This window comes from Alnus glutinosa, chromosome 7 (assembly GCF_958979055.1).
Source record: "Alnus glutinosa chromosome 7, dhAlnGlut1.1, whole genome shotgun sequence".
In the NCBI taxonomy this organism is placed as follows: domain Eukaryota; kingdom Viridiplantae; phylum Streptophyta; class Magnoliopsida; order Fagales; family Betulaceae; genus Alnus; species Alnus glutinosa.
In genome coordinates, this window is record NC_084892.1 from 4,025,649 (window position 1) to 4,046,874 (window position 21,226).

At 36.1% G+C, this 21,226-nt stretch overlaps 4 protein-coding genes and 1 non-coding gene across 5 annotated transcripts; 1 reads left to right on the plus strand and 4 right to left on the minus strand.

Annotated features, from left to right (window-relative positions):
• Positions 1 to 1,072, minus strand: LOC133874245 (NDR1/HIN1-like protein 10). Its single transcript, XM_062312119.1, has one exon. It carries the CDS (start codon positions 892 to 894, stop codon positions 226 to 228), a length of 669 nt encoding a protein of 222 aa, XP_062168103.1. The 5' UTR covers positions 895 to 1,072; the 3' UTR covers positions 1 to 225.
• A 2,885-nt stretch (positions 1,073 to 3,957) lies between these two features.
• Positions 3,958 to 4,975, minus strand: LOC133873776 (NDR1/HIN1-like protein 3). The gene has a single exon (XM_062311530.1). The coding sequence runs from the start codon at positions 4,882 to 4,884 to the stop codon at positions 4,210 to 4,212; it is 675 nt and encodes a 224-aa protein (XP_062167514.1). The 5' UTR covers positions 4,885 to 4,975; the 3' UTR covers positions 3,958 to 4,209.
• Positions 4,976 to 7,195: 2,220 nt separating this feature from the next.
• Positions 7,196 to 7,268, plus strand: TRNAR-ACG (transfer RNA arginine (anticodon ACG)). The gene has a single exon. It is a non-coding gene; the product is annotated as a tRNA-Arg (tRNA).
• A 1,946-nt stretch (positions 7,269 to 9,214) lies between these two features.
• On the minus strand, positions 9,215 to 10,204 carry LOC133873553 (NDR1/HIN1-like protein 3). The gene has a single exon (XM_062311274.1). The coding sequence runs from the start codon at positions 10,105 to 10,107 to the stop codon at positions 9,433 to 9,435; it is 675 nt and encodes a 224-aa protein (XP_062167258.1). The 5' UTR covers positions 10,108 to 10,204; the 3' UTR covers positions 9,215 to 9,432.
• Positions 10,205 to 16,795: 6,591 nt separating this feature from the next.
• On the minus strand, positions 16,796 to 17,760 carry LOC133873169 (NDR1/HIN1-like protein 3). The gene has a single exon (XM_062310902.1). The coding sequence runs from the start codon at positions 17,669 to 17,671 to the stop codon at positions 16,970 to 16,972; it is 702 nt and encodes a 233-aa protein (XP_062166886.1). The 5' UTR covers positions 17,672 to 17,760; the 3' UTR covers positions 16,796 to 16,969.
• Positions 17,761 to 21,226: the final 3,466 nt, after the last annotated feature.

The window sequence follows — 21,226 nt, forward strand, 5'->3', positions numbered from 1 at the left end:
TGGGAATAAATATTAATTGTACTCTTTATTTATTTACAAAAAAGTAAGAAACAAAAATACATGAAAAGAAAAAACCATAATATATATATGACATAGTATGAAAGAAAAACGTAGGCATCAGTACCTCACCCACCAGGGAAAAAAAACACCCAAACCATCATGAAGACATCAACATAATAGAAAATCAAAAAAAAAAAAAAAAAACATGAACAAGACTCAAAATGATCAGAAACCGATGTCGCACTTGGTAGTCTCGAAACCAACAACTGATATTCCATTAGAACTCAAAGGAACCTTCAAGTCGCAATTGATCTTGGGCTTCATCCTCCATGTCTTGACCTTGCCCAACTTAAATCTAACCCGGAGATTGAGCTTAACATGAATATCAAAAACCCCAAGATTCTTCTCCGAATTAAGCACGGAAAGCTCATTAGCTCCAAGCAAAGCAAACTGTTGCCCTTTAAACACCGGAGTTAGAACGGTCGTGTTCTTGTGGCCTTGGTAAAACGGGGTCAACGCGTCCGTGCCAAACCTCTGGTCCTCGTAGAAAGCGTTGGCTTCGATGCGATCGTAGTATATGCCGATCTTTTTGTTTGGGTTTCTGATGGTGACGTCGAGAGCGAGATTGTAGTAGAGCATGTTGGTGGTGGTGGTGAAGTTGAACTGGGTGAGCGAGGCATCGGTGACTTGAAACTTGATCCTGTTGGGGCGGAAGACGAGCCAGAAGATGAGCACCGCAAGGCCTACAACGACAACAACGCCGCCGATGAGTTTCAAAAGGCAGCCGCAGCAGCCGCACCCTCCGTCGTGGCCCTGGCTGTGGTAGGATCGGCTGGGTGGCGGGACTGAAGGGCCGTAGTAGGCTCCGTTCAAGTGGGGTTGTTTCTCTGCCATGGCAATGTGAAGGAAGAGGCGGACACACACAGAGTTTGTTAAAAGAAAAATGGAGTCGAAAGAGGGGTGGGTATAGAGTTGGTGTATATAGGGGTTGCTGAAGAGAGTGGGAATAATTAAAAAGAAAGAATTGTGTAAGGACTTGGGGTACGTAAGCCGCGCGCGGTGCTGTTTTCTAATATGGAAAGGATTACGGCACAGCCGCGTGAGATCGTAGTCTGAAAACCCGTACTCTTAAAGGTTAGGTGAATGGAGAGGTGGTTCCTGGTAGCTTCGTCCACTTCGTTTTGACAGATATTTCGAAGGACGACGTATATTTCTTGCTGGTTTGGGTTAAAGTACGTGTCATTTTTAGTATCTGAAAAATTATGTATGTATTTAATAATATTATTAAAAAAAACACAACACTTTAAATAATCGAGTTAATTTCAGGACTTCCAATGCCAAATTTATATTCATATTTGGAGCAGGTTTATTTTTTATTTGTTTGTTTAAATATTTTTAGCAATAAAAAAAAAAAAAAGGCCTTTCATGCTTCGATCCGTACGTGGAGTTTGAAGTGATTTTTTTTTTTTAAAAAAAGGAAAATTGTTATTCAATTCCGGCTAGGATCCCAATCCAGAAAAACAACTCAATAAATAAATAACGTAAGAGTGGTTTCTCCCTAGTGACGACATTTCATGATAGGTGATTCCTTATTTCTTTTTGTTTTTACCTCTTATTTTATTGCCAAAGAACTTAGAAAGCCGAATCCGACAATAAATAGCCCACAGACCCAATTAACAAAGGTTTTGATCAATTTAAGTTCACATCGTAAGTTACTTAAAACGATATGTCATCCCATATAACATAAATATAATAAATAAATCTAAAGAGTAATATTATTCTTTACTAAATAAAAGTCAAGCAGTCGAACAATAACCACTAAAAATCATCTCAAAACGAGCATCAAATAAGAAAGAGGGGACAACAAAACAAAACAAAACAAAAAGGTATGGCATTGAGAACCCAACACTCCATCTCTTCTAGCTCCATTGGGCTTGAGTAGGTGCCACTCCAATAATCTTGTACAATTCTAACAACATTTGTTAAAAAAAAAAAAAAAATCAACTATTGAATACGGAGAATTCACATTTAGAAAATAGATCTAATTATCAATTTGAAAAAAAAAATTATTAAAATTGTACAAAAATTGTAATAAATAATTTCTCTTACAAATAATAGTTCAGGCCAGCCGTGCAAAAATCAAGCGTATGCCAGAAGAAAAACTAGATGCCTAACGTACGTAATGATACGGGGTTGCTCTAGCTTCAATTCTGAAGTTTATCATGACTGTTATAAATTGATGGGAATTAACCACTTATAATAGCAAGGGTAATATATCGTATCATTATAATTATGTACTCATCAATTTCATGTTATATGCATCAAATTCAAAAAATAATGCTCCGTTTGTTTTGACGTAAAATGATTTCCGTTGTAAAATATTTTCGACGAAATCATTTTTCAGAAAAAATGATTTTCTCGAAAATATTTTTCGGCGTTTGACTCGTACAAAAAAATTACCAACGGTGAAAAACAAAATCTGACAACTGCTGCTGGAATTCAGCAATCGTCGCCGGATTCCGGCAAACTGACCAGAATCCTGCCAATTGGCTAGATTTCAATCGTTCTCTTGCTAGATTTCGAACAGAACGACCGGATTCTGGCGTCGGCGATCGGATGTTGCTGGATTACGACACCGGCAGGATTCCAACGGTCAACATTATTGCTAGATTCTGGCAGTCCGATACCAAAATTTGGACCTTCAACGGTAGACTCGAGCTATCAACAAACTCCAATATTAAATGATGGCAGATTTCTACAAACATGCCGGCAAGAATAAAGAGTTTAAATTTGAAAAACGATTTACGATTTTCAAAATTCTAAATCGTTTTCTAAAAATTAAAGAAGCTTTTACGGTAAAACTAAAAATGATTTTCGTTAGCCATTATTTTCGCTCCTATCAAACACCGTAAAATGCTAAAAATATTTTACGCCGAAACAAACGAATTATAACATTACTTCATAATATAATCAAGAAAGACAAACTAAAGAGGCTGTGTGAAAAATTAAAAAATAATTGAAACGTTACGTATGATACCCACATCCTTTCGTAATTTTTGTGGAATGTAATATGTATCATAATATTAATAGGCATGCCAGCTCAGTATAGAGTATATGCACCCGCTGCAATTATCCAATTTCATGGACAAACGCTATTATATTTATACAATAGTATTTTTATTTTTTATTTTTATTCTTAAAAAAATAATTAGTAATGCTCTAACTTAATAAAATAGAGAAATGATTGATTTCATTCTCTTGCATATTTCTTATCCATTTCCGTATTTCATTTTCTTGCACATTTCTAATCCATCTCGGTATAAAAAATGTGTAAATTTATTATTGTATTTATGAGACTACATGTGGATTCCACAAATTCAATAGCAAAATTTATAAAAGATGTGTAAGAAAATAACACCAAATAATGTGACTTGTGAAAAAAGAAAATCACGGGCTTTTGAGAAGTTCAACAAACATAGCCTAGATTTTTGGATAAGCTTAAGTAAATTAAATCAAGTGAATTAAGGCCTTTATGTACTTTTTATCATTTTAACCTTTTAGATTCTAATTTTTAACTTGATATATTAGTGGCTCCAGCCTCAGCTATATAGGTCTCAATTCAAGTTGTACAGAAATTTCCTACAACTTAGGCGATAAGAATTCTTTTTACCCAATATTTAAAAAGTAACATATTATTTAGAAAAATATGTGAAAAATACATACTATTAAAAAATATATATATTTCCCTCGTAATAAATGACACATATCACTTTCTTTTGTTTTTCACAAAACTTTTTCTGTCCATTTGACACTTATCTTCTAAACGTAAGTCTTTTAGAAGCCAATGACTTGTTCTTACGAAACTGGCCAATTAATAATATATTCAGTCTCGTTTTTAACTTATTATAATATTGGGAAACATAAAATAAACAAAAGTCTAGAGGCATTGCATAAGCATTGTCGAAAAACTCAAGAATCGTGGCTATATTTATGATTAATTTATTTATTTACACGCATAACGAAAGTAACAGATAAAAATATGATAAAGTCCAATAATAAAAGCATATCATCATGATCAGCAAATACAATCCGTATGCGTGAATAAGCTAGAAGAATGATAACATACACAATAAAAAATAATAATAATAATAATAATAAATAAATAAATAAAAATAGTGGACTCAATCAAACATAAAGAAGGTCGGACGATCAGAAATCGACATCGCACTTGGTATTCTGAAAAACAACTGCTGAATTTCCAGTAGAACTCAGAGGAACTTTCAGGTCGCACTTAACCTTAGGCTTCAACCGGCCGGTCTTCACCTTTCCTACCTTGAACCGGATCCGGAGATTGAGCTTCACGTCAATGGTGTAAACCCCGGCAGTCTTCTCCGCATTGAACTGCGAGAGCTCATCAGTCCCAAGCAACACCAATTGCTGCCCTTCAAACGCCGTGTTCAGATAGCTCGTAGTCTTGTGCCCTTGGTAAAACGGCGTCAAGCTTTTCGTACCGAACCGCTGGTCCTCGTAGTACGCGTTGGCCTCGATGGTGTCGTAGTAGACTCCGATCTTCCTGTTGGGGTTTCTGACGGTGATGTTGACGGCAAGGTTGTACTGCAAAGTGTTGTTGCCGGTGAAAGTGAACTCCGTGAGCGAGGCGTCCGTGACGTAGAACTTGACGTTGGTGGGGCGGAATATGAGCCAAAAGATGAGAGCAGCAAGGCCAATGATGACAACAAGGGAGACTACGAGCTTCAAAAGGAAGCCAAAGAGGCAGCAGCAGCCGCACCCCCGGCCACGGCCATGGCGGTGGTAGGATTGGGTTGGTGGTGGGACTGCCGGGCCGTAGTAGGCACCGTTCAGGTGGGATTGTTTCTCAGCCATGGTGTTTTATTAAAAGAAAGCTAGCAAGAGAAAATGTGCTGTGGAATTCTATAAGATGATGGAAGAGTATATATGGGAGATAATATGAAGGAGAAGGGTTTGATGCGCGCATGTATTTATAGGGTTCGAGAATGGAGCAGGAAAGCCTCGTTAGCCGCGTTACATGGTTTTTTTTTTTTGAGCTTACGGCACGGCTGCATGAGAGCGTGACGTCGGTTCAGGAATCAGGATCAACGCGTTTGCTTTTGAAAGAGTGAAATGGGGGAGTTTCGTGTTCTCTTCCTACGAAATGTTGTGTGTGAACTGTGAAATTAATTAGGAAGATTTCTCAGAACTCTTTTTGATGCGCTGTACGCGTAGTATATCATTTTGGACCATGCATGTCAATTACTTTGATATTCTTGCCCTTAGCTTCTTGAATTAATTTAATGCCTTTTAATTCAGTTTTTTAATACATAATCCAATATTTAACTGTTCTGCCTTTTTCATCCAATTTCATCTCATAATTTAGCCATACACAACCTTGTGACAATTGCAGTTTTATTGCGGATTTGGGTCTCAGATTAGCGTTGCTTACGCCTTTGTTTCAATGCATGTTTATATAAGGTATTTATAGCATTCATCTATATATATATAGATGAGGTTTTTATAGCTTAGAACTGCATTACTCTATGAGAATTAGAAGCGTTTCTTCTTCTTCTTCTTCTTCTTCTTCTTTTTTAATTTATTTATTTATTGTTTATTATAAATTGTGTGGATTTCCAGACTCTAGAACTGTGGAACACAAGCAAGAACATGCAAGACAATGACTTTACATGCGCATGACAAACTAGTCTATGCCTTAGCAGTAGTATCAAATGTTACGGGTTTAAATGGTAACTTCAGCTAGTCATGACAAGTGTTTTAAATTAGTGCCCTTGGCAGAGAACAAGGAGTTTATACCCACCAATAATAACATGCCACGTCACTTTCGTATACCAGAACACATCAAAACAATATAGGTTGAAAACACCCGATCATGCCAAATTCATGAAAAATAAAATAAAATGAAGCTCCTCAACCCGTCAGCCGACTACCACTTCGCCGTCATCGGACGGCTGGTCCTCCAGCCACAGAGATTCGATGACCACCGGCGAGCCTCCAGATCCTCTTTCCCGCGACCTCCCGACACCGTCGACAGAGATCCGGCCTGAGCCTCGTCCTCTCCCGGGATCTCTCCCTCTCGTCAGCCATTCTCCCCTCTCGCCCCTCTAGTGGTTTTCGGTGATCAGATCTGGTCGGTGATCACATCTGGTCCGATGATTTCGTGCTCTCAGCATTCTGGTTCAACCGGAGATGGTGAATGGCGATGTGATCGAGGTCGAACCAGGGTCGGCCACGTGGTGGCGCGGCTTCCACCTAGGCTACGCCAGTTTGTTGTCTAGGTCAGGGTTAGTGGTTGGGGCTGGGTTTCCAACATGAAGACGCCCATCTCTCTCCCTCGATCTCTTCATTTCACTGCAAGAAAATTGGGTGTTTTGCCTGTATTTGATTTTCTTGCTCTAGGCTTACGAGTCAACTTCTCATTAGCAAACAAACAAAGACTAGTTTCTACCACGACCGAATTAAAGTTATTCCCGTTTTAAATAACTTTCAATTTTGGTAGCTTCAACTAGTCATCAAAAGCAAAAGTCCCAGTTGGGATATCGCCGAGAAAATGCTGCAATTATGATATGGGGCATGACATATTTTAAATAGCTTTCAATTTTATTTTATTTTTGTTAAGTGGTTGATAGTATAAGTAACTTAAAACAGTATATCATTCGAGATAACATAGATGTAATAAATAAGTTTAAAGAGTAATATTATTCATCACTCAATTAAAGTCGATTGCGTGGCAAGCAGTCAAGCAATAACCACTAAGAACCATCTCAAAATGAGCATCGAGTTAGAAAGAGGGGACACCTAAAAAAAAAAGGGTATGGCATTGAGAACCAACACTCTCTTCTCCACTGGCCTTGAGTTGGCACCGGCCACTCTAATAACCTTATTTTACAAATAGAGATATGATTCGTTTATAACTTCTGTATAACTCTTGTACAATTTTAATAATTTTTTTAAAAAAAAAAAAAAAAAAAAAAAAAATCAACTCTTGGAGACATAGGACCCATATGTAGAAAATAGATCAAATGATTAATTTAAAAAAAAAAATTGTTGAAATTATATAAAAGTTATACAAAAATTATAAAGTATAATTTCTATTTCAAATAACAGTTCAGCCAGCCGTGCCAAAATCAGAGTATGCAGGAAGAAAATCGTGAAGCCTATCAACGACTCCATGGCCCAATGGATAAGGCGCTGGTCTACGAAACCAGAGATTCTGGGTTCGATCCCCAATGGAGTCGAACTACTAAAGCATTCATTTTAATTGTTTAAAAAAAAAAAAAATCCGGCCAGATGCCTAACGCAAAGAGACGGGGTTGCTCTAGCTTCAACTCTGAAGCAGTGAAGTTTATCACGACTGTTATAAATTGTTGGGGAATCCACGTATAATAGCAATTGTAATATATCATTATAATTATGTACTCATCAATTTCATGTTATATGCACCAAATTCCAAAAATAAGATTACTTTAGAAAATAATCAAGAAATACAAACTTATAAAGAAGCTGTGTGAATAATTAAAAAATAATTGAAACATCTCCTCGTAATTTTTGTGGAATGTAATATGTATCATAATATTAATAGGCATGCCAGCTCAGTTATATACACGGATACACCCGCTGCAATTATTCAATTTCATGGACAAAAGCTATTATTTATACAATTGCATTATTACTTTTTATTCTTAAAAAAAATTAATTAGTAATGCTCTACCGTAATAAAATAGAGAAAATGATTGATTTTATTCTCTTGCATATATATAATATCCATCTTTGTATTTCATTCTCTTGCACGTTTCTAATTTATCTCGGTATAAGAGATGTGTAAATTTATTATTAAATCTATGAAATCACATGTGAGTTCCACAGATTTAATAGTAAATTTATTAAAGAGATGTGCCAAAAAATGACACCAAATACATCTCAAAAAATTAAGTGCCTATCTTTTTCATATTCCTCTAATTATATAGCTTATAAGAGCATTTTTAGTAGCCTCACCAAATTAGTTTTTTAGCTATTTTGGTGAGCCAATTTGATGAAAACTCTTACTAGTCAAATTAGACCAGGCATTTTCACTCAACAACCCACTCACCAAATTTTGTTTCAATTTCTCTCTCACATGATTAGCACACTTTTTTCCTTTTTTCTCTCATTTTCTTCTCTCATCTCCCATCTCTCACACGATAATGTCCTTATTTCATGGATATAAATGATTTTTTATAAAAATATTATATAGAGAAAAAATAAAGAAATATGAAAAAATTATTATTTAAATAGAATAGTGAATATTGACTAGTTAAAATGGTGAGGCTGCTGGGGGAATTTTAATAAAGTGGCTCATCAGAATAGAAAAAAGTAATTTTTAGTTATTTTGGTGAGTAAAATTTGGTGAGGCTACTAGGAATGCTCTAAGGTATATAAAGTTTCTAAAAAGTATGTTGTATTTTGTATTTTGAAAAATATTTGTGTTTTATTTTTAAAAATTGTTCTGAGTTCTATGTTTTAAAAAGTGAATTATTTGTTAAAATCTAATGTCATTTAAAAGATTGTTATACGACAACTATATGTACAATTAATTGAGATGTGTGACTTGTGAAAAAACAAAATCTAAGGGCTTTTGAATGTTTGTGTTTTTAAAACAGATTAAAGGCTTTTGAGAAGTTCAACAAACATAGCCTAGATTTTTTGATAAGCTTAAGTAAATTAAATCAAGTGAAGGCCTTTATGTACTTTTTATCATTTTAACTTTTTAGGTTCTATTTTTTAACTTGATAAATTAGTGGCTTTAGCTATATAGGTCTCATTTCAAGTTGTACAGAAATTTTCTACAACTTAGGCGGTAGGAATTATTCGTACCCAATATTCAAAAAGTGACAAGTCATTTAAGAAAACATGTAAAAATACATGCTATTAAAAATAATATATATTTCTCTGACAATAAAAGACACATCACTTTTTTTCTTTTTTCTTTTTGGCTAAATTATAAGAACTCTTACTGCCCAATTTGTAAAACATTTTCTGTCCATTTGACAAATATCTTCTAAACGTAAGTCTTGTAGAAGCCAATGGCTTGTTCTTAACTTCTTAGGAAACTGGCCAATTAATTAATGTCTTCAGTCTCCTTTTTAACTTATTATAATGGGAAACATAAAATAAACAAAAGTCTAGAAGCATTGCATAAGCATCGTTGAAAAACTCAAGAATCGTGGCTATATTTATGATTTGTTTATTTATTTACACGCATAACGAAAGTAACAAATAAAAATATGATAAAGTCGATCAGCAAATACAATCCGTATGCGTGAATACGCTAGAAGAATGATAACATACACCAAAAAAAAAAAAAAATGAATAAAGAAAAAGAAAAAATAGTGCACTCAATCAAACATGGAGAAGGTCGGACGATCAGAAATCGACGTCGCACTTGGTATTCTGAAAAACAACTGCGGAATTTCCAGTAGAACTCAGTGGAACTTTCAGGTCGCACTTAACCTTAGGCTTCAACCGGCCGATCCTCACCTTCCCTACCTTGAACCGGATCCGGAGATAGAGTTTCACGTCAACGGTGTAAACCCCGGCAGTCTTCTCCGCATTGAACTGCGAGAGCTCATCAGTCCCAAGCAACACCAAATGCTGCCCTTCAAACGCCGTGTTCAGATAGCTCGTAGTCTTGTGCCCTTGGTAAAACGGTGTCAAGCTTTCCGTATCGAACCGCTGGTCCTCGTAGTACGCCCTGGCCTCGATGGTGTCGTAATAGACTCCGATCTTTCTGTTGGGGTTTCTGACGGTGATGTTGACGGCAAGGTTGTACTGCAGAGTGTTGTTGCCGGTAAAAGTGAACTCCGTGAGCGAGGCGTCCGTGACGTAGAACTTGACGTTGGTGGGACGGAATATGAGCCAAAAGATGAGAGCAGCAAGGCCAATGATGACAACAAGGGAGACTACGAGCTTCAAAAGGAAGCCAAAGAGGCAGCAGCAGCCACACCCCCGGCCACGGCCATGGCGGTGGTAGGTTTGGGTTGGTGGTGGGACTGCCGGGCCGTAGTAGGCACCGTTCAGGTTGGATTGTTTCTCAGCCATGGTGAATTAAAAGAAAGCAAGAGAAAATGGGCTGTGGAATTCTATTCTTCTATAATATGAGATGGAAGATCAGTATGGGAGATATGAAGGAGAAGGGTTTGATGCGTGTATTTATAGGGCTCGAGAATGGAGCAGGAAAGTCTCGTCAGCCGCGTTACATGGTTTTTTATGAGTTTACGGTACCGGCTGCATGAGAGCGTGACGTCGGTTCAGGAATCAGCATCAACGCGTTTGCTTTTGGAAGATTGAAATGGCGGCGTTTCCTGTTCTCTTCCTACGAAATGTTGTGTGTGAATTGTGAAATTAGGAAGATTCCTCAGAACTCTTTTTGATGCGCTGTACGCGTAGCATATCACTTTGGACCATGTCAATTACTTTAATACTCTTGCCCTTCTTGAATTAATTTAATGCTTTTTAATTCAGTTTTTTAATACATAATCCAATATTTTTAACTCTTAAACCAGATCATGAGCGACGGACTTTAATTTAAATAAAATAAAATAAAATAAGACAAACTTCTACCTCAAGGGATTTACAAAATTAATTTATTTAGAAATTTTTTTCTTTCCTCTCTTCCATTATTTAATTTGAGGAATGCTAGAATTCTTTTTGTGTTCTTCTGGTATCCATCTAAAAGGACATAAATGTAATAAAAAAAATTACATCTATGTCACTCAGATAGATATAGATGTAATTTTTTTTTATTATATTTATGTCATTTTAGATGAACAGCATAAGAACGGTAGAAAGAATTTCAGCATCCTTCATTTAATTTAACTAAAACCATATATGTATGTCTAGGCCTTTTGCATCCCAGTATTTTATATTTTTATGCGTGGATAATTTACGAGAATTTATTAAATTTCGTTCAAAAATATTTATTTACTATATATATGATAATGGGATGTGCCTAATTCCATCTATATGTAATATTTCTCTTTCTTTATTTACTATATATATATATATAAATAAAAAGAAATAAAACTCCAGGATGTGATGTGGGTCGATAGAAAAATGATTTTGAACAGGCCTTTTGCAGATAGATATGCACATACATTTTCCAATGGGCGATTGTTGATTAGTCGTTGGTAGGAATCACCCGTGTGCTCGAGTTGAATTCAGCAATATTAATGTGTGCTATTCTAAGAGATAAGTCTTACACGCACGTAATGCGATATTGACTGCTATTAATTGATCAGTAATTTTCTATGAATTTGATCGATCCGTTATACACTATTGCACATAAGACGGTGTGTAACTCTACGGATTTAATTTTCAAAAAAAAAAAAAAAAAAAAACTCTACGGATTTAATAGGATTAATGTTCCATAAAATCGCTTTAATTGACAGGTAAATTTATTTCCCACATTATTGGGTGATGTTCAAATCTCCTGAATTATCTAAACTACTAGTCCACTAGTGTGAAGTGATCTTAAGGGTACATTTTCATTGTATTTAATTATTTAGATCTTTATTACATTAGATGGTATTTATAGAGAATTTAAAGTAAATAAGAAAAGGTAGGTAATTTACGTCAATTGATGGAAATGGACGATCTTCGGTGGAAACAGCGGGCCAAGCGTTGTTGGTGCAAGCATGGAGATAGAAACACTAAATAATTTCATGCTTGGGCCAATCAACGAAGACGAAAAAATCAAATTGAAACAGTGATGAATCAAGAGGCAGCGTAATCGGTTGTCCCAGCAACAGGATATTGGAGAAGCTTAATTTTATTGACTATTTCCAAAAGCTTTTTTCTACTGCTAGACATGTGGGAGTGGATGAGTGTCTAGCTGGTGTTGTTCCCCGAGTGACAAATGAGATGAACATAATGTTGACCGGAGCTTTCTCTCTTGAGGAGGTTAATGTAGCTTTATCTTAGATGCAGCCTTTGAAGGCCCTGGGACCTCATGGTTACAGGGTTTATTTCTATCAGAAGCATTGGGAGATAGTGGGTGGCGAGGTAAAATTGGTTGTTTTGGATTTTCTTAATAATGGTATTATGAACCTCTTATTAACTCTACGTACATTGTTTTAATTCCAAAAAAGTCTTTTGCTACTACTGTGTGTGGTTTTCGGCCTATAAGCCTATGTAATGTATTGTACAAATTGATAGCAAATGTTTTAGCCAAAAGGTTAAAATTGGTCTTGCCCTCCATTATATCACAACACCAGAGTGCTTTTTGTCTTGGGTCGACTTATTACTGACATTCTAGTGGCGTACGAGACTCTCCATTTGATGGATTCTAGAATGAGGGGGAAGAAGGGATTTATGACTATCAAACTTGATATGAGTAAGGCTTATGATCGGGTGGAATTAAATTTTTTTAGAGGAGATGATGCCGAAATTGGGTTTTTTCGGAGAGGTGGATTGATATTATTATGAAATGTGTTAGCTCAGTCTCCTATTCAGTTCTTATTAATGGTAGTCCTTTAAAAAGGGTGACTCTCACAAGAGGTCTCAAACAAGGGGACCCCTTATCCCTGTATCTATTTCTTCTTTGTGTGGAGAGTTTGAGTTCTTTGTTGCAGAGGGTTGAAAGGGATGGAAGGGTAACGAGAGTTCTTATTTCCGCTGGAGGGTTCTATTTGACTCACATTTTCTTTGCAATGACAATCTTCTCTTTTATCGAGCAAACTTTACATAATGGGGGAATGTGCTACAGATGTTGCATACCTACGAGCTAGCTTCGAGCAAAAGTTAAATAATGAGAAGACTTCCATTTTCTTCAACATAAATACTAGGAGGGAATTCAAAAACCATATTTGCTCATCTGTGGGAATACAATGCTACTTGTTTTGAGAAGTATAAGGGCCTCCCGGCTCTCGTAGGCAGATAAAAAATGCAAACTTTTGCAAGGATAAAAAGTAGAGTGCAACACAAGCTGGATGGGTGGAAGGAGAAGTTTTTATCCCAGACAAGGAGAGAGATTCTTATTAAAGCAGTTGTTCAGGCTATCCCTACTTATAGCATGGAGGTATTCTTATTACCCAATGCTTTATGTAACAAGCTCAACTCGTTGATGAACAGGTTTTGGTGGAGCCACCAAAAGGGGGGTTCGGGTATTTCATGGATGAATTGGGCTAAGTTGAGCTTATCCAAAGATATTGTAGGATTGGGTTTTCGGGATTTGGAAATCTTTATTCTCACTATGCTTTCTAAATAGGGATGGAGATTATTCCAAAATCCCGATTCTTTGGCGGCTCAGATTTTGAAGGAAAAATATTTCCATGCGAGTGATTTTCTTCATGCAAATTTAGGGCGGCGCCCCTCGTTTGCACGACAGAGCATCATCAAAGCTAGGGCGGTTTTAGAAGAGCGGCTTGTTTGGATAGTGGGTAATGGAGAGAATACAAGGATTTAGGGAGACAAATGGCTTATTTTCACCTCTTCCCATCTGATTTGTTCACCCGTGAAGGAGCTGGAGCCGGATGCAAAGGCTAGTAATATTATTGACCAGAATTCAGGTTGGTAGAATTTTAATTTGATATGATAGGGTTTTGAGTCGGTTGAGGCAGAGTGCATTTGTGCAATGGCTTTGAGTCTCCTTTGAAATCCCAATTGGCTAGTTTGGAGTGGCACGAAGAACGGGCTTTTTAATTTTCGGTTAAGAGGGCCTACCATTTAGAGCTACAATGGAGGGCCAAGATCACAGGTGAGAGCTCTTCTATTATGGAGGACCAGGAGATATAGAGGAAATTATGGGCATTGAAATTGTCTAGGGTGACAAAGAATTTTCTGTGGAAAATATGCCATAACCTGCTCCTAACTAAAGAGAGGTTGTTCCATAAAAATATTGTTTCTGACCCTCTTTGTCCCTTTTGCCTTTCAAAAGCCGAAACTAGTTGCCAAATCTTGTGTTATTGCCTTTCTTCTTTGGCCGTGTGGCAGGACTGTAGCAGTGTGTACATGAATTGTCAATTACAGGTTGTGAAGGGAGACGCAATGTGAGGATTTTGTTGAAAAAATTACATGAAGAAGAGCTCAAAGAAGTCTTCATAGTGGCTCATCTTATGTGGATGAGAAGAAACTCCTTTATTTTTGAAGGGGATTTTCTTTCTCCCTAACAGGTGGCTTCCAATGCAAGGTTTGATGTTGGACAATTTCAAATGGGCAAACAATGACCAAACTGAGGCTGAAAGGCCAGAAGGGGGGCAGGTAAAAATTAATTGGGACGCATCTCTAGACCTTTTACAAAAAAGAATGGGAGTGGGGGTGGTTGTGCGAGATGAGGACAGCTTTGTGGTAGCAGCAATGGCCAAGACCATTCCTTTCATTACGGACCCAACTGTTGCAGAAGCAGTGGCTGTGTGGCAGGCAATACAATTTTGTGGAGAGTTGGGGTTTTAGAGAGCAGTCTTTGAAGGTATTCTTTGATTGTCATTTCAACTTTGTAACAAGATTCCTCTTGTATTGGCTGGGCTGCGGGCAATTGTTGGATGATAGCAAGACTAAGCTTAATAATTTTCCTTTTCATGATGTGCAGCATATTCAATGGGACATCAACACAACGGCCCATCAAATGACCAAGGTAGTTTTATCATAGTGTTTAGATCAAGTCTGGATAGAGCAGTGTTCATTCTTTTATTTGAAGTATTGTACTTGATTAATGACATCTATTATCATTTCTTTCAAAAAAAAAAAAAAAGAAAAAAAAAGAAAAAGGTGCATAGGTCAGCAAACATCGATCATGTTGCACAATCTCATCCAATCGGCTTCGTAATGTCCATCTACTTTCAAGTTCTATATTTTCTTATCTCACAATATCCCCATTTTATCAAAGGAAACTGTTTGAGGTACGTATTACACTTTTTATTACAATTTCACATGGCAGTACACAATTTATGAAACTGATTGTTACTTGGACTCGGGCGGAGGGATGGGGTCGAGAGGGGTCAAACGACTCTCCCTTCAACCCCCAAAAATTACTCTTAGCCCTGTAGAAAATCTTCTAAAATGTACTAGTTGTCCACCCTTAGCTACTCATCAGGGACAATTGACATTATCCTCAACCATTCTACCACCCACTCATAAGCAAACGATTGTAGCAGCAAAGTCTTGATTATTTTTTTTTCTGCACAGTTTCAGCTTTCAGGCTTTTAGGCTTTTAGGTTAGACGAGAGAAGAAAATGACCCTTTATTATTTCTTTAAAACGCGTCATTTCAATAAGTTTTGTTGTTAGACCGTTAATTAACCACACGATCATTTAACTCCGAACACATCGTTTATCCCTTTGTTTTTTAACGCTTTAAGGCAGCGTGAGACTCCAAAGTCCAAACGCATCGTTTAAACAAGGTGCTATATTTCAACGCGTCACTTTTCTTTTTTTTCTTTCTTTGTATTAACTATTAAGTAATGGCGTCAGACTTGATTTTGTTTGAAAGTCACCAAACCGACTTAAAATATTTTATATATATATGTGCCATGTTGATCTATTTAAGGGGCCGACGAAAAAAGAAAATCTAAAGTATATATTTCAACTATTTTCTTTTTCTAATTGTATATATTTCAACTATTGAGTTGTGAAATGTGATTCTGCCAAATTCTTCTTATGGTAGTTTTTTAAGTCTCCTTTTTTCTGTTTTTTTTTCAAGCCATTCAACAATTTGGATTAATTGCTTAGCTATTTGTTTTGAGACAGTGAGAAGTTTACATTAAAAAGACTGTTCAGAATAGAGCAAAAATTCAACTCTTTTTTTTGACAATTTCTCCATCTTGAAAAATTTCAGATACATAATCAGATTTTTACATGGATTAATGATTAAGCTTTTATATTTTGATTGTTGTTTTAAATTAATTATTTATGAATATATATAATTTTTGTCACATATTTAAATTGTATGAAATATGTAATTGTACTTACGTGATGTTATGGAGAACCACTTTGATTCGATTCTATTAAGCTCCAAAATAACAAATTCTAAATAAGCTCATGCCGAGATAGATATGACAAATTTATAAGTAGATTCTTGTTTAAATTTTAAACAATAATTAAATTTTGTTTAATTGTTTATTTATTTTGTTAGATATAACTTTAATATCTTTAAATAATTTTTCTTCAACTTTATGTTATAATCATAATCCCTCTAAAACAAAAATTCTATCTCCGTCACTGCCTGGACTATTACGTGTTATATTACGTGTTTAGTTCATAATTTTAGAAGGTTGATGAGGAACTCGTGCAATGATATTGTCAATTGCATATGTAATGGGAAGCTCCATTGGGACCGGATCCGGGCCCCAAAAGTCAATACATCGCCATAATTCCTTGATTATTTCACTATCAAGCCTAAAACCAGAATTTCCCACATGCGGCTTAAGACACGTGGCGCTACACAGATGATTCCATTTTTTCAAAGGGCCGCCGGATTTCCTTGTTCACAATACTTTTCACCTACGACGATTTTCACCATTTTTTTTTTCCTAAATTAATAACAATATTTATCTGTTTAAATAAATAGTCGGGCGGTCCAAATTTATTTTGACGTGTCAGTCTTATATGGATTCAATTGACAAGATTACAGCAACAACACGTTTCTGACACTTTGATCGCGAATTGATGATTTGTTCACCTGCTATCTATGCTTATTGAGCGTCAACGAGTCAACGACAAGACTTTTCTTCCAAATTGTTACGCGTCTTTTGAAACGTGAGACAAACACCAATTGAGTTCATAGAGAAGGAAAAAAACCACCGAATTCTATATTTTATTTATTTACCAATGAAAAACTGACAAATAAACTCAATGACAAAAACATATGCCCAAAAAAAATATATTAAAGACAAAGGTATGGTAATATCGTAGAAATAAATAATAATAATAATAATAATAATAATAATGTAAGAGGCGTGCTGTGATGATCAGAGATCCAAACTGCATTTGGTAGTCTCAAAGCTACTTGCATTAGAGGTTAAAGGAACCTTTAACCCACACTTGATCTTGGGCTTGAACTTCCCAATCTTGATCCAACCAACCTTCGCCCTGATTTTAAGATTCAGCTTCAAATCAATACTGTAGATCCCATCACTCGTCGCCGAATTAAAATTGGAGAGCTCGTCAGTTCCCAGAACCACCACATGCTGGCTGTCGAACGCGGTGCTCAATACAGTCGTGTTCTTGTGCCCTTGGTAGAACGGCGTCAAATCCACCGTGCCAAATCTCTGGCCTTCGTAGTAACCGTTGGCTTGGATGGTGTCGTAGTATATGCCAATCCTCTTGTTGGGGTTTCTGACGGTGAGGTTGAGCGCCATGTTGTACTGGAGCGTGTTGGTGGTGGTGGTGAAACTGAACTGCGTGAGAGACGCGTCGGTGACGTGGAACTTGAGGTTGTTGGGGCGGAGGATGAGCCAGACGATTAGGGCGGCGAGGCCAACGATTACGAGGATAGTGAAGACGATTTTGAAAATGAGGCCGAAAATGCAATCGCAGAGGCAGCCGAAAAGGCACCCAAAGCAGCCGCAGCAACCACTGCCGCGGCCGTGGCCGTGGCGGTGGTAGGATTTTCGCGTCGGTGGGATTGAGGGGCCGTAGTAGGCACCATTCAGGGATTGTTTGTCTGCCATGTCTGATTGCTGATGAACAGAGGGAAAATGGAAGTAGTGTATATCTGATCTAGAAAGAGTAGGCTTTATAGAGTTTACACATCGCCGCGTGGATATATAATGGAGTTGGAATTGGAGATATTTATTTGCCGAGGAATTGACAAGCCGCGGTGTGTGGCTTAGGTAGGCTTTATTTTAATTTTTAACGCGCTTGCTTCGAAGGAAAAACTCTGTCCCATCTGGGGTGTGTTCTATGTGAACCGATCAGCTTCCGAATCCTTTGACTTCCGAATCCTTTCCTACTCCAATTAGGCAAGAGTTTTCATGAACGTGCCTTTTTCCTCTATTAATGCTGATCTAATCCATACTTCTTTTTCAACTTGTAAGCTTAACTTTCTTTATTTTCTTTTCCAACCAAGCACTGTTTCCGAAATTTTTTTTAAAAAAAATTACCTTTAGGTTGAACCGTGATTCTCTTCTATGGACTCCAACCAATGTTCTTTTTTCTACTAAATCTGGTCACCATCTTTTCTCCTCTTTCACACCCTCCCACTTCTTCTCCTTTCCTCAAATTTAGTTGGAAATCTCTTTGGAAGCTCAACCTTAACCATCATTTAAAGTTGTTTTTATGGAAATACATGGTGTTCTCTATGCTTTGGCCCAATCATTTCCATTATCCGTCTTTTTTTCCCTTCTCAAATTGCTCAAGTGGTTTGGCGACAATCTTTTTGGCCAATTAATATTCTTAGTTTAAATATTACACATATGACATAATGGCTATCTATTGTTCTTAACCCAAAAAAGATTGGTATTCCAACGGCAGACTCTCATTTGTTTCAAATTTTTGCTATGGTTACCTCCGATCATATATGGTTTTATCGGAATAAGGCTCATCATGAGGGACTTTGTTCCCAATGCCCTTGTTATTTCAGCAAAAATCAATAAACTGGTTTTGGAGCATCACTCTACTTGGAATTCTGCTTTGGTGTGTTCCCTTGAAGTCTAGAAGAAGCCCTGCTCTCCATTTATCAAAATAAATTATGATACAGCTATGCGGGATTCTTTTTCTACTCAAGCAGTGCTTATTCGAAATTCATTTGGCACCATGCATTACTCATGCTCTTATTAGTCCTCCTTGTGCTGCTCTTTATGGAGAAGCTCTTGCTGCATGCATTACTGGTTGTTCAATTGACTCTCTCTTTACATGCAACTTCTTTTATCTTAGAAGATGATTTTATTACAGTTACTCTGACTCTTCAATATCCAAAGATCACACAAGACTGGTGCATTGCTTCAATCGTATCTCACATCCATACAATCATTCCACCTACTACTAGCTGGTCAGCTAATCATGTTAATCGAAGTGCAAGCTTTTATGCCCATTATGTGGTATCACGGGCTGCAACCAGACTTCATTATGGCTGCATTTTCATTCTATCCTCTTTAACTGGATCCTCTCCCACCTGTTTTGAAAGGGCACCCTCTTCGTCTTTCTTAGTTTCTTAATTTTTGTTCTTTTCATCTTGCATTTATAAAAGAATAAAAAAATTGGAATGTGGGGTTGCATTATAAAAAGAGTGAGCTAATCTTTATGCTAGATTTTCACGCAGATTATGCACCATGCTTTAAATGATTTTTCATGTTTAAAAATAAAATAAAAAATATTAGTTGCTAAAAATACATCTCATCAATTTGTGTAAAGATGAAAAGAAAATTTAGTATGAAAAGTAACATTATTCTTATAAAAAAAAATTATTATTTTAAGGTCAAATCGTAATTTTACTAAATATTTAGCCATATTTTTAAAAATTACGTTTTTAATAACTGCATTTTGAAATAAAAAGTTGCTTGGTTTGTTAATACTTTTTAGAGGGTAGAGGTAAAACTAGTTTTCAGTATTTTGTGTTTTTAATTATTTGTTAAAATTTTAATTTTAAAAATAAAAATCAAAGAGAAAATAGTTTTTTTTACCAAACAAAGCTAATTTTTATAAGAGAAATTATACAAATTCATCTCACATCCATGGATCTCTTACCCATCTCTTTACCATAGGATTTGTGAGACCCACATTGGGTCTCACAAATCCTATCGTAAATTTGAAATTTGATTATATTAAAATTGTTATGGGATAAACATCTAACATGTACCCCAAATACATATGTTTTGAAAACACTAAACCAAGTAGACGCTAGACCTATCTATCTCTTTTATGAGCATAATTAAGCTTATCAAGTGTATAATAAGTTTGTTTCTTCTATTAGGTAACAGCTCCATACAAAAAACTCTCAAATTAGAGAAGTTTCATATTTTTCTTTTCTTTTCTTCTCGACATGTCCACGCAAAAGGGGATGAGAGATTCGAACTAGTGACTTCCGCTTCATGAGGCGTGGTTCCTAGCCGATTGTGTCACCCATTAAAGATAGTTTCATATTTTTCTAACTTCTATATTCGAACCCCCATGTTTACATTGTGAAATTTGAGCCTAATTCCCAACTTCTTAAGCCCAACATAAACGTTGGGTATCACAAAAATTAACCCTCGTTGATACAGATTAAGAATTTTTATAATTATTTGTACAAATTTGAAAGAATTCGAATAGATAATTGTGAAAGACCACTCATGAAACCTACATGACCAAATAAAAATTGGGCTGTCAAACTACAACTACTTATCTGATCAGGTGAATCACATAAGAGCACTAGTAGCAGTTACCCTATATTAGTTCCCTTCCCTATATTTAGGGAAAATTTCATGAAAAACATCAAAAAACCTCCCACAGCAGATACCCTATATTTAGATGAGGGGGTTGGGAATGAATAGTAATTCCCTATGTATACATGTCTACTATTCCTTCCCTATGTATTATTTTAATATAAAAGAAGTATAATTAATTGATATAGGAAAGAGAGAAAAAGTAGGAAAGAGAGAAAAAGAATAAAATAAGAGTAAAAAAATAATATTTAATTGATATAGGGAAATGTAAGGGAATCTATTGTGGGGTATTTTTTTATAGGGAAGCAAAAAGTAGTTTTGTTCCCTAAATATAGGGAAAATGATTGGGAATCTGCTGCTAGTGCTCTAAGTGGTATTTCGTAATTACCTGTCCGAATTTGAGAGAATTCGGACAATTAATTATATAAAGGAGACTTATCCCGTTGAAACATGTAGACATTTAATGGTTATGGAGAGTAATATAAATTACAATCACTGATGACAATACACTGGTTCTGTATAACAAGAGACCCATTTCATCTTACAAAATCGATCAAACTAGTAGTCTAAAGGATGCAACACAATTTATACTTTTTTTTCATCCATTTCAAATGAACAATAAAGGTTGTTAGAGTGTTTTGAGTGGTTTAGCCACTTCTAAACTGACTATTGAAGTGGCCGAAGCACTTTCTTGATGGCCATTAAAATAATTAAATCATTTTTTTAGTTAAAGAAAATGGTTCGATTACCCCTAAACCAATTAATTGAGAGTGATTGAACTACTCTCTTTAACCAAAAATTGTTTAGCCGCTCTTAAAGAACAGTCTCCTTTTATTTTTGATTTATTTTGTTCTTATGATTTTT

Excerpts from the sequence above, each read along its gene's own strand:
- LOC133874245 (XM_062312119.1), bottom strand. The coding sequence starts at position 894 with ATGGCAGAGAAACAACCCCACTTGAACGGAGCCTACTACGGCCCTTCA.
- LOC133873776 (XM_062311530.1), bottom strand. The coding sequence starts at position 4,884 with ATGGCTGAGAAACAATCCCACCTGAACGGTGCCTACTACGGCCCGGCA.
- LOC133873553 (XM_062311274.1), bottom strand. The coding sequence starts at position 10,107 with ATGGCTGAGAAACAATCCAACCTGAACGGTGCCTACTACGGCCCGGCA.
- LOC133873169 (XM_062310902.1), bottom strand. The coding sequence starts at position 17,671 with ATGGCAGACAAACAATCCCTGAATGGTGCCTACTACGGCCCCTCAATC.